Source organism: Brassica rapa, chromosome A01 (genome assembly GCF_000309985.2).
Source record: "Brassica rapa cultivar Chiifu-401-42 chromosome A01, CAAS_Brap_v3.01, whole genome shotgun sequence".
NCBI classification, from domain to species: Eukaryota; Viridiplantae; Streptophyta; class Magnoliopsida; order Brassicales; family Brassicaceae; genus Brassica; species Brassica rapa.
In genome coordinates this window covers 9,382,084-9,394,786 of record NC_024795.2, presented here as the reverse complement: position 1 = coordinate 9,394,786, position 12,703 = coordinate 9,382,084, and the positions used below count along the sequence as shown (strand labels likewise).

The 12,703-nt window shown below is 38.9% G+C and overlaps 3 protein-coding genes across 3 annotated transcripts; 2 read left to right on the top strand and 1 right to left on the bottom strand.

Annotated features, from left to right (window-relative positions):
- Window positions 1-1,447: 1,447 nt before the first annotated feature.
- LOC103868503 (mitogen-activated protein kinase kinase kinase 18) lies at window positions 1,448-4,443 on the bottom strand. The gene has a single exon (XM_009146597.3). It carries the CDS (start codon window positions 3,199-3,201, stop codon window positions 1,825-1,827), a length of 1,377 nt encoding a protein of 458 aa, XP_009144845.2. The 5' UTR covers window positions 3,202-4,443; the 3' UTR covers window positions 1,448-1,824.
- A 2,000-nt stretch (window positions 4,444-6,443) lies between these two features.
- Window positions 6,444-7,995, top strand: LOC103866692 (stigma-specific STIG1-like protein 1). The gene is given in 2 exon segments (XM_009144663.3): window positions 6,444-7,300; window positions 7,303-7,995. Coding segments are annotated over 2 exon segments (471 nt in total). The 5' UTR covers window positions 6,444-7,231; the 3' UTR covers window positions 7,705-7,995.
- A 253-nt stretch (window positions 7,996-8,248) lies between these two features.
- On the top strand, window positions 8,249-10,038 carry LOC103866682 (pyridoxal phosphate homeostasis protein). Its single transcript, XM_009144651.3, has 7 exons — window positions 8,249-8,559; window positions 8,642-8,708; window positions 8,829-8,875; window positions 9,083-9,170; window positions 9,274-9,407; window positions 9,552-9,650; window positions 9,809-10,038. The coding sequence occupies exons 1-7, from the start codon at window positions 8,338-8,340 to the stop codon at window positions 9,884-9,886; spliced, it is 735 nt and encodes a 244-aa protein (XP_009142899.1). The 5' UTR covers window positions 8,249-8,337; the 3' UTR covers window positions 9,887-10,038.
- Window positions 10,039-12,703: the final 2,665 nt, after the last annotated feature.

The window sequence follows — 12,703 nt, the reverse complement described above, 5'->3', positions numbered from 1 at the left end:
AATGAGTGGAAGATTAGATAAATCTACATTTATAGAACACACAAAAATACATATCTAAAATTAATAGATCTACCTTTAAATTAGTGGAAGATGAGTACCATTTGATTAAAAACCTGCAAAAGAGATAGATTAGTAAGAAATACATGAGACAAAACTGAAAAATTCATATAAAGTTTGGTGTTTTCAAGTCAAAGAGATTAGAGAGAGGTTGGAGAGTTTTAGAATGATGAACATTACATTTTTGTTGAAGCCATTTGAGAGGAGGAGAGAGAATGTGTAATTTTTTCTTTATATAGGGAGACAAAAAATCCAATTAGGTTAAATATTTTTGACTCAGACGACTTCCTGAACGACTTACATTTCAGTCGTCTGGTGAAGAAATTAAAACAGACGACTTACATGTAAGTCGTCCAGAAGAGTTTAATATTTTTAGCGGGAAACTAAATATTTTTAGCGGGAAACTAAAATAGAAGACTTTCCAGACGACTTACAAGTAAGTCGTCTGGTTTAAATTATTTAAGCGGGAAAATAATTTTTTTAAAAAAATTTAAGCGGGAATATTTGGACGACTTACATGTAAGTCGTTTGTTTTAATTTCTTCACCAGACGACTGAAATGTAAGTCGTCCGAGTAAAATGATCCGGTTAGGTTAAAACGTACATTGGTAAAATTAAAGGTTCGGTACGATGTGGACGACTGAAATATACGTCGTCCGAGTAAATTATTCAACAGACGACTGAAATATAAGTCGTCCACACCCTAAACATAACCCCTAAACTTAATTATCTAATTAAACACTTCATAAAACCAAATCAAACTTGAAAAGTGTTTACTATACACAGAAATTAACACATATAGGTGAAAACTAATTTTTGAAAAAAATATTTTAGTTTTCCAAAATCTAACCCTAACAATACATACAATACTACAACATATGTTTGCCAAACTCCTAAACCAAAGTATTTCATGATTCACTACTTCCACTCATATATCTTCAAAACAAATCAATTTTATCATATCTTAATTTATATCACTTAAAACTGTTTATAATTACTTGATTTTTATTTTTCACGCATCAAAATATTTTTTTACAAGATTTATAAATTATTTTTAAAATAAACTGGTACCAGACGACTTACACTTCAGACGTCCAGACGACTTCCAACATCTCAGACGACTCAGACGATTTACTGGGGCTATATTCATAAAAATGGCTTCTGTTTTTTTGTTTGGTCACAAGGGGCTGAGCTGTAATTTCACTAGGCTTTTAGGTTAGTTTTGCATTTGATTCAAGTTTGGGTATAGGTTTGGGATTAAAATCAAGTTGTAGGTTAGTTTTGGCAAAAACCCCTTCATTATATACCCCTAAAGAGTCGTCTGTGTTCGCACACGGGGTCTTCTCTGATCTTCGTCTGCAGGTAAATTTTGGACCAATTACATATTTGACTTTTGTCTAGTCTTTTTTTTTTGGACAAATACTTTTGTCTAGTCAAATCTCATATTGTAAAGTTGCTTCGTTACTTGACATCCAAGAAGAACGCAAAGACTTCTGTTTCGAGCTTTGAAAATAGTATTTTAACCTCCCAAAAAGACAAAGTTTTAAATAGTAACGATCACAAATGTTACCAGAAACATAGACCGACAATCCTTATTAGCTTGATTTGTGTTTTATGAGAACTTTTCTTTACTTAGAACCATTCAAGTCGATTTTAGTTTCCATCTTCTAGATATCAAAGGTTTGGCTGAGCCTGACCGGATAAAAGATGTTCAAGCTTTAACGTTCAAAAGCATATCATATATTTATCTCCATGGAGCAATCAAAAACTATTTGTTATGACTTATTAGGACATGGTTGTTCAGAATAGGTTGGTGAATTAGAAAGAGCTTGCAATTTGACGGATAAATGTTTTTCTTATTCTCATTGGTATAACGAAACATTTTCTTTATTGGTACATTTTGATCTCCAACACGATAATAATAAAATACAATAACATTTCCTTGAATAGCAACATTATAGTAAAAACTGGTAATGACGTCGTCAAGAGAATATTCCGAGAACAAGCTGTCTTGATCCGATATCCATTCGTCAACTACTTCAATCTCTTGCGACGACGACGACGTTTCCTCGACGCATACCGCGTCTTCGTCACCGTAACCGACACGTTTCCCTGTTTCTGCAAGAACGTCGCCTCTCACTTGAATCCACTCGCCGTCACCTACCGTATCCCAATCCGGAACGCTTGAAAACTCATCTCCGGCGAGTTGCTCGATCCTATCAGCCGGAGAATCCCAAGCACCCGAGTAATCAGCAAAAGGGTCTTCGTGATCCATCGAAAGCAAGTGACTTTTCGAAGCTTCGCCTGAGTTCCAAAACCGTTGATCCAACACAGTGCTCGGAGAAGACGAACTCTGCAGATGAGATTCTACGTCTTCGTCGTCGAGGAAAGGGTGTTTAAGCAACTCTTCCACCGTCCATCTCTGTTTCGGATCATTCTCCAAACAATTCATCAGAAAGTCCTTACCTTTCTCCGATATAAACTCAGGAATCTCCGGCGACTCGCCGGAGAATCCAATCTTATACATTGCAGCAACGACGTCGTTTAGCTCCTGCCAAGGGCTTGACCCAGTCATCATCTCGATCACCGTACACCCTAACGCCCACACATCAGCCGGAAACCTCTGTTCTTCGCCGCGAGCAACCTCTGGCGCCATAAACGCCGGCGTACCGGAAAATCCAGAGTTTAAAACCGGTTTAGCACAACCCATATCAGCGATTTTGCACACGACGCCGTTTTCTTCGACCAGCACGTTCTGGCTCTTCAAGTCGCAGTGAACAATCCCTCTCTCGTGAAGATAACTCAGTCCCCTGAGAATCTGACGCGTGTATGATCTGATCGCCGGCTCCGGCAACTTCCCGCCGGAGTTTTTGATTAAATCGTGAAGACTCCCGCCGGAGACGTACTCCATCAGGAGATTGTAAACCAATCCGTCCTTCTCCGGTGTTACATCAGAGCCTATGTACTTGACTATGTGTGGAGAGCTCAATGTAGACAAAACAGATTGCTCGTTCTGCAAGATCGCCGAGGAAGAGAAGTCGGCGGATTTGACGGCGAACATCTCACCGGAGTTTGAGATTGCTGTTGAGACGGTGGCGGTGGAGCCTCGACCGATGACTGGTCCTCTTGTCCAAGTAATATCCATTGGAACAGAGTAGGTATGACGTTAGAGAGTTTGGAGAAATGATCTTTAGAGGTTTTGAATTGTTTTAAGCAAATGGCTCATAAGAAGCTTATTATATAGTAGTGTACAAATTCATTTATATGTGTATGTGTTATGGGTATGTTGAAGTGTGTGTATGTGACTTTGGCATGGGTTCTGGTTCAAACTCGGAGACGAACATTCTTTATACATTTTTTTCTTGATTTCTTCTTGTCCAATTATTATGAGTCACTACTTTAAGCTTTTCTTTCACTTTATTTATGTTTAGATTACTATTTGTGTTCTGTGTTACAGCAGTTTCAAAACTCAAGATGACTGAATATTATGACATACAGACGTCACTTAATATGAGTTTTGAGTATATTTAGCATGATTCGCCAATGATAACAATACTTTTATTAGAAAAGGAAACAACTAAAAATCTAAGCATATGATGTGTATCTTTTTATTCATTGTTATATATTTTTTCCATTGTTAAAATGAGTACTATATTTTATAAGATTTTCTAGATTTTTAAGTACTTTCATTGATTGATATTAATGAACTGTATATCTGGTTTGATTAAATGTATATTGAAAAACATAAGTAAAAATAAATAAGAAAATAATTGTAAATGTAAATGTTTATTATATTTTTAATATGCCTAAATCTTTTTAAGAGAGTTAATATTTATAATATCCCAAATCAGCATGGTATTGAGTTCAATGCAATATCATCCTGTGATCGAAGAACCGTTTAATGTTGCCAATAGCTGCATGTTCATTAGCATTAAATTATTGATAATGTTACTTAATTGCAGAGTTTATTTTGAGTTAATTGTTGCATTTAGCACACTAACCTCACATATAGTAACGTACAGATTCTGGTAGCATTATATGTGTGAATCGAGCCCGTGGCGAGAGAGGAATGTGTAAAGACAGCTTCGACGGCATGAAGACAGAGTGGACGACGCCGTTACTTCGATCCTCCGCCATAAGTTTTAAATCACGTGACGGAAGCGCGTGGATCAAATCAAGTACAGACCATTTAACGTGGTAACGAGATTTAGCCACACTTACTTAAAAAGATTTATTAACGCATCAAAGTTTAAATTTAATTATTAATTTTTTGTTTAATGGGCTGTAAAGAAGAAAACTGTGTGGTCGAATCTAAATGTGAATGAAGATGATAATGTCTTTAATTAGAATGCAAGCTGTGACAATTTATTTGGGTTGCTTTTGCTCCGAGGATACAGTTGTGAGTTCAGAGTTTACATTTTTTTCGGTTATTAAATGTTTATAGTTTTGTAAGTTTTGGATGGGAAACGCGGATTCATGCATGTGATTTGGACAAAGGTGTGCCAGACTGGGATACGTATATTTTTAACCGCAAGATTAAGGGTATATATAGAAAACTAAAGATGAACATATTTTATAAAAGTTGAGAAAACAACGTGTATTGCGTACTGATTAGTTATGGTAGGGGATGTTATATATGGATTTGACTTCTTTTTAAAATGAAAGACATTATGAAGCAAGGCTTGATGGCTTATATATACTTTTTCTACTTAGGTGACGGTTTGTAGTGAAGGCGACTTCTACCAATTGAATTTTGTATGGTCTTAGATCATTACATCATCTCAGTAAGTCTATGATTCTATGAAGCATGGAGGAATACATGAAGAATTCAATTCTTGGTATAGCTAGATATAAAGGATATTCTCACATTAGCTACTCCTCACTATAACTTCTCTTGTATTCTTCTACTCCTCACGAAGCATGCATTGCTGCTGAAACATGTTTTTCACATATGATACAATATATCTTTTAAGCAAAAAAAGGTATATTGTATCGATCATATGTGAAAAACATGTTTAAACAATAAATGCAGGTTTCGTTTTAGTTCTATTAGAGCCTAGTATACTACAAGAAGAATACAAGAGATTCAGTTAAGTTTTCTTGCAACATTGTTGAAACTTAGAGGCAACAACCATAAACTATTCAGTTAAGTTTTCTTCGCAACAACCATAAACCCTTTTGAACCTTTTAGAAGAAGAATGCCATATCTATACCTCAATCGCACATGTTGGGTGCAAAACCAATTTACATTTATAAATTTGATTTCTAAACCCAAGCCCAATTATATCTTTCAATTACATGAATAATGACCCATTTGTTGTTCAGCTTTGTTGATTGACAAAACCTTAAATCATGCCTCGTACGTATTATAAAACTTTCGCGTGGGTTCATACTTAACATGAAAATAAAATATGCAGACGTACAGTATAATTCGTAGAGGTCAAAGTACAGCCAATAATAGAAGATTAAATGTTGAGTTTCAAAAGTAAAGTTGAAGGGTAGCAAATGCGAGAAAATTGACCACTTGACCTTTTGTACTTTGGGCATTTAGAATGTTACATTCGGAAATTTATATACTTCGGCAATAGGCGTACAAGAATTCGTAGTAACATTTTAAAAAATCAACATAAATTTTAAACTGATGAGTGAATATTTTTTTTTGTATAATGTAAAAGATTTTAAACAAATACTATTTCATTAACTAGTCCAACTGTTTTTTGTACTTATATACTTCTCATGCTCACTTGGATGAAGAAAAGAAAAATCCAGTACTTATCGGTTCAAGTATGTTATGAGTATATATATATAATAAGTTTAATTAGTTTTCTAACCAACTAAATGGATAATTATTTAAAACAGCTTTAAGTAGTATTATTGTTGTTTAGGTTATACATTACTCGACGTATACATGACCTATAGGTGAATTGCAATACAAAAACGTGAATGATGAAATTGAGTCAAAAGCTAACAACCATGTCGTGTCAAGAAGATAGTACATGTACGTATGTTAGAGCATGATTAATATGGGGTTTGGGGTTTTCATCAGAATATAAAAAACTATCTTTTAACTTTTAAGAACTGATTCTTAATTTTTTTAATTAAAAGTTAAGAGACGGTTTCTTATATTCTGCTAAGAAATTCACCTTAAAAATTCCCATTAATCATGTTTTTAGCTTTTCTCTCGTAGAATCTTCTCAAATACCTAACGTAAAATTGCATGCATCAAAGCATGAACATCCCAAGTTTCTTAAAGAGTTTTTTCACAAAATGTGGGCCTCATCGACGCGTGGATCCCACAAAAATTTTAAAAACCAATTCCCAAAATCATCAAATAAGGATCAGTATTTGGAGAGTTTTTATACTGTTTGCGGATCCCACCGACAGATGGCGACCCATAATTAATTTATATTTTAAATTTTTTTTTAGAAAAAAAAAGAAAAATTCTTAAGGACCCCTTACCGATAATCATGGTCTCAGTAACATTTTCTATTAGTTTTATATCCTCAATGAACATGCATCTTTACCGTTTGTAAACTACAAAGAGGTACGAGTTTTAATACACAAGTTACAGCTATCTTGTCGTATAATTTTGCCTATATTAGAAATGTAAATCAATGTTTCTTCATTCTCACGACCAAATAATAAACCAATATTGAAATAACCTGATTAAAAGAATGCACGCCTTTGCTTTTCCGTTCAACTCGCTTGACTTGCATTAGGTCAGCCTATGGGGGGAATGAATTCGTGAACTATGTAATTTATTCGTATTCTTTAGACTTTAATTCAGATTTCAGAAGCTGATTCTGTGGCAAATTCAGCTCTCGCTCAGTTTGTAAGAAACCCTCTTCATGGTGGGTAGAACCCTTCTAGTTAATGCAATGCTTGTTCGACCAAAAAAAAAAATCATCTCTTGCGGTAAAAATCCATTTTGGTTATGGTCTAAATGCGTATAACTGTTTTTCTTTAATGGCTATATAATCATAAAATATTTATAAATTATAACCCCAAAAGCAAAATACATATCTAATCAATTGTTTCTCACCGCATTTCCAGCGTCAACTCTACTCGACAACTATAAAACCCTAAGCCCACCTAATACTTTCCTTACCAATCCCGACGATCACTCTCCCTCTATCTCTCTTTCCCTCACACAAACCAAAAAAGATCAAAAGAAAATGGCCCTCGTGAAGCTACTTGTAACCATCGCAATAACAACCGCAATCACAATCGCCTTATCAAAAAAAAAACAATCGCAGTCATCACCACCAGAACCACCACCACAGTGGAACGCACGAACTTTGATGCACCGGGTACGCAAACTATAAGGCCGAGCAGGTTCCTGGCTCAGAATGAAGTAGGCGAGCGAAGCCCTAGCGCGGCGGACCATTGCAACAAGGATCCTGAGATGTGTAGCCTCTACGGAGGCGGAGGAAGCAACTCGACGGTGACGTGCTGCAACAACAAGTGCATAGACGTGGCCAGTGACGACAAGAACTGTGGCGCGTGTCAGAACAAATGCAAGTTCTCACAGACGTGTTGTCGAGGCCAATGCGTTTACTTGTCTTACGACAAACGCCATTGTGGACAATGTAACCATCCGTGTGAGCAGGACGAGTTATGCGTCTACGGTCTCTGTAACTACGCGTGATCGATCCACCGGGTGGTGGCGTATTCTACTAACAAAGAAACTAAAGCTAATTAAAAGTCTATCTATACGTGAGCATGTATTTACAATATTGGATGGTGCGTCCAATTAATTAAATAAGTGGTGTGTACCACACTGAATCCCATTATGTTTTTGGGTATAAAAGGAAACGATTTTGAGGAACATATAATTCAAGGCCAGCTCTGACTAGTAGTCCGCTTAAATTCTATATACACACACATATTAGAAAAAGTGTGGCTAAGTGTAAAAACTTCACATATTATATGGTTTGACGATAATGAAATCATGGAAGATATTTACTAATGAGCTATAGATGATATAAATTTTCAAGTATTGCAAAAAGACATATATCTTGTTTCATTGTCCTTACTTCATATATAGAACAGCAAGTATATTATTTCAAAGTTTGTGAAAATTAACACAAAGAACCATATTGAATGAATAACGCATGTTACATACGAAGCCACCTAAAAACATTAGAAACCATTAAAAAAAAAACCAATTATTCAAAATGTCATGTGGTTATAAATTTATTTTCCCATAAAAATTACGTGAGAAATAAGTGTGACCGGTCAAACATTCGTTTATTCCCGAAAACACCCCTAGCGATTGGCGATGGCAGCTCCTGCGGTGGAAGCAACCGCCGCAACCGCGCTACGCTCTGTCATTCTCAGGGCTCGTAAGGCGGCGGAGCGGGTAGGAAGAGATCCAGAGCGAGTAAGAGTCGTCGCCGTCTCCAAGACTAAACCAGTCTCACTTATCCGCCAAATCTACGACGCCGGCCACCGCTGCTTCGGCGAGAATTACGTTCAAGAATTCATCGACAAAGCTCCACAGGTTCCTCCCTCTAATCATCGAAGATTTCTCATTTGTTGTTGAATCTAATAGAGCTTGTTCTCGTTGCACTTTGATTGTTCAGCTTCCGGAAGATATAGAGTGGCATTTCGTGGGACATCTACAGAGCAACAAGGCCAAAACTTTACTAGGTGTGTGACTTTAAATTTCCACATCTTGAATAACGAAGCTCCAATTTTTTGTAATTCGAGTAGTCCCCATTTATTCAGGAGTTAAGTGAAAGTGAGAGTCTTTTAATCAACTGTTTGCAGCTGGAGTCCCAAACTTGGCAATGGTTCATGGTGTCGATGGAGAAAAGGTGATCTTACATTCCCTGATAACTCTCTCTCTCTTGTATTGTATGATTAGATTCTTCAAGTTACTCGAGTTTTGTTAGGTGTTCTGTGAGTTAGTTTCTGCAACTACTTTGGTTGGAACGTTGACAAATGTGGCTTATAAGATGCACCAGTTCGGTTCACTAAAGATGTTTTTTCGTTGGGTGTTATTCTGGTGCAAATTATTACAGGTAGCAAATCATCTTGATCGAGCTGTTTCAAGTCTTGGGAGACACCCACTTAAGGTTTTGGTCCAAGTGAACACAAGCGGAGAAGCTTGTGAGTATTTTTTATTACCCACCGGGCTTCAGCTTTGTAAAGTTGATTTCTTTTCTCTAGCTTCATACAGTGGCTAACTGTGTGTTCCTGAAAATCGATGCAGCTAAATCTGGAGTAGAGCCTTCTAGTGTTGTGGAGTTAGCAAGACATGTGAATATGCAATGTCCGAATCTGGTGTTCTCTGGTTTAATGACTATTGGGATGCCTGACTATACTTCTACTCCGGAGAACTTCAGGGTATGTTACTTGATCTACACTGTTTTGTATGTGCCCAAATCTGGTGTTCACTGGTTCAACGACCACAACATACAAATTTCTTGGTTTTTCTCGATCAGTTTGCTTACCAAAGTTGTGTTCTTTTCCTCACATAATCTGAACCAGACACTTACAAACTGTCGAGCTGAGGTCTGCAAGGCACTTGGAATGTCTGAGGATCAATTTGAACTGTCTATGGGCATGTCTGGTGACTTCGAACAAGCGGTAATATCTTTGTCTCTCTTATAAAACCCACCCAGAGATGCAGCCAAGCTGACATAGAATCATTTTGAATGTCTTCTTTTTACATTCTTGATCTTCCAAGTAACTATAAATGTGGAAGATGATCTTTGAGTGTTTTTTTTTAACTCATGGAACTGCAGATTGAGATGGGAAGCACCAACGTGAGGGTTGGTTCCACCATTTTCGGACCAAGAGATTACCCCAAAAAATCAACTTAGTTACTACATTGTTCAAAACGATTGTACTTGTAAGATTATGTATATTTTATTCGTTTTGTGGTTAAAAATCATGTGTATTCACAAGTTACTTTATAGAAATTAACACATTGTTATCAACCAAATCAACATATTGAACCAATTTTCGTGAATGATTTAGTAGTTTTTTTGTCATTACTAACTAACCTGTGCATAAGTTTGCATAACCTTCAATTGAACCTATTTTTATTTGAATGCTATATTAGTTTGTTTTGTCATCACTAATCACTAACTAACCTTAGTTTTTTCTTCCTGCAATTCTCAAATGTTTATCTGTTTTCTAGTTTCGCCACGGTTTCTAATTTTACTCTATGTCACTAATAACTCTTAGTAAACCAATGAAGAAAAGCAAACCTAATCCCTGGAAGCTTAATTCTCAGGATGTGTAATCAAGTTTATTTGCGTAACTGAGACTATTATTACTTTATAGTAACGTGTTGCTGTTTGTACACATATGGATATGATTATCTAGATCCTGCACTGAAGCGATTTGGGTAATGTTTGATCGGAAAACGGTGATAAAAAGATGTGGGTTTAACAAAGACGTTTTATTACGGTCGGAAGAAACGTTCAGTCGGTTACAAGAGAAGTAAAGGAAGTGCGACAGAGAAGAGGCCGGTAACTCGATGAGCTACCGGAAAAGTACAAATAACGGCAAGATGAAGCAAAGGTGAAAACCCTAATCTAGCCGCCAGGTGTTGGTCAGATGATTTCGGATCCCTTTCTCGTTCCTCTTCCTTCTCCTTATATAGTCCTCTGATGTGTCGTTCTTGACCTAGCTTATGTCGTCTTCGTGGGCTTTCCTTATTGGGCCGAAAGGCCCGTATTAATCCGAGCGATCGCCGAGCCGGATGCCTCTTAGTCGACGATGGTCGACTCGAGGTACTCTAGAAGTAAGCCGAGAGACTGATCTTCTAAGCCGACTATCCGAGCCATCGCTTTCATTGGTCCGGGCCAGGCCTTCTATTCCTTGGGCCTTGTGGGATGGTTAGGTCCATCCCCTACAGTAAGTCCCCCCGGTCCATCAGTGAGCGAAGAGTCGCCTAGCTCATGATGGATTCTAGAACATGAAGGTTCAAAGGAATAGAAGTCCTGTCGGGAGGTTAAAGCGATGGGTCGATGAATCGCAGAAAAAGGCTGCAGTAATGCCTTCTCTCGGAGTCGTTGAATCGCAGGCTCCAGATTTTGATCGGCGTGTCTTGGTTAATTGTCGATTTAACCGACTTTAGGATAACCGTCGGTTAATTAAGACGAGAGGCCGGAAAGTCGCGGGAGTCGTTGGGATCTTAGGGAGAGTTTCGAGGCCCATTTAGGCCCGTTTAGGCTTAATGATGATACCTCGAATTTTCCCCCCTTTTTCCTTCATAAATGCATCGAGAAGTCGAAACGCCGCAAGGGTCCGCTGGGTTTTTAGGGAGAATTTCGAGGCCCATTTAGGCCCGGATAGGCCTAATGATGACGCCTCGAGTTTCCCCCTCTCTTTTCCTTATAAATACGCGGACCCCCCCTCATTTCTTCAAGTTTCCTCCGCGATCAAAGGTACTTTCTCTCTCCTTTCCTTATCTCTCTAAGCATTTGTTAGATTCGTTCAAAGCGCTCTTCACTGTTCCGTTCCGCGATGTCGTCGGGTCCGAGGCTATCGAGGCAGCAGAAAGGGAAGGGAGTCGCCGCAACGTCGAGTCCGATAAGGAATCCCGACGGGGATCGTGTCGAAGATCCGGAGGTGATTCATCGCGCGGCGATGATGGATACGGTAAATCTATCTCGTTTCCAGAGACTTCTGGTCGCGGACGCTGCGAGGCTCGCGAGAGAAGGAGGTGAAAACGTCGTTGCGAGAGACGCGATGGAATGTTCGAGGGACGGGCAAAGCGGAGCGATGCCTGTTGACTCGGTCACCCCGAGAACTCTCCCTGCGGGAGGCGGCCACTCGGAAGGCGATGATTCTGAGGCCGAGTTACTTCCGACTACCTTTTACCCCGAAGGAATTTTTGAAGAGCTTCCTCAACTCCATCCTGATTTGTTGCGTCCTGCCTTCTTGGCCGGTCAAGACTGGGAGGGCGTAGAGAAGACGAAATCTACTCTGAGGAGCGTGAAGAGGGTTCTTCGGGCCGCGGGCGCTGTAGGCGTGACCTTCCTTGTTCCTACGGAAGTGCAGAGGCCCTGGTCTCCTCCGATTGGGTATCAGACGGTGTACGAATCCTATTTTCAGGGAGATACTCGTTGCTGGTTTCCCATTCCTCGACTGATCACAGCATACGCTAGACGCCGAGATATCGCGATCAGTCAACTCCTGAATGGCTCGCTGCGATTAGCAGTCACTTTGTCGATTTTGGCGGAGCAGATTGATATGCCGATGAGCATTAGGTCGTTTGAAGAGATGACCTCGATAACCGACATGAAGGACGACACTTACTCGGTGAAGATGCGACCGAACTGCAATGTGTGCGCCGGTCATCCGAACAAGACGCAGAACTGGCAGCGTTCCTACTTCTTCCTCAAATCTGACAGCTCGGCCTTCGAGGAACCTCCACAAAATGATTATCGAGTTCTTTGGAACCGTTCTTGCGGTAGAATATTCTGTCGCGAACCGTAAGCAACTTGTTGATTCTAATCATGTCTCCTTTTTGCTTTGTATGCAGTTGGCCATCCTACCTCTCCGGTCTATCCCGAAGATTTCCTGAGGAGTGTTCGTGCCGTATCTCTGCTTCGAACCTATCGTTGGTCGGAGATCACCGTTAAGAAGATCCGCGAGCTTAAAGATCGAATCGCCCGAAGTACGTT

What these genes read in the sequence shown, in the direction of transcription:
- LOC103868503 (XM_009146597.3), bottom strand. Translation starts at nt 3,201, where the DNA reads ATGGATATTACTTGGACAAGAGGACCAGTCATCGGTCGAGGCTCCACC.
- LOC103866682 (XM_009144651.3), top strand. Translation starts at nt 8,338, where the DNA reads ATGGCAGCTCCTGCGGTGGAAGCAACCGCCGCAACCGCGCTACGCTCT. An exon ending in CAAGGCCAAAACTTTACTAG is followed by an intron (nt 8,709 to 8,828) that starts GTGTGTGACTTT and finishes AACTGTTTGCAG; the next exon opens with CTGGAGTCCCAAACTTGGCA. An exon ending in GAACACAAGCGGAGAAGCTT is followed by an intron (nt 9,171 to 9,273) that starts GTGAGTATTTTT and finishes AAATCGATGCAG; the next exon opens with CTAAATCTGGAGTAGAGCCT.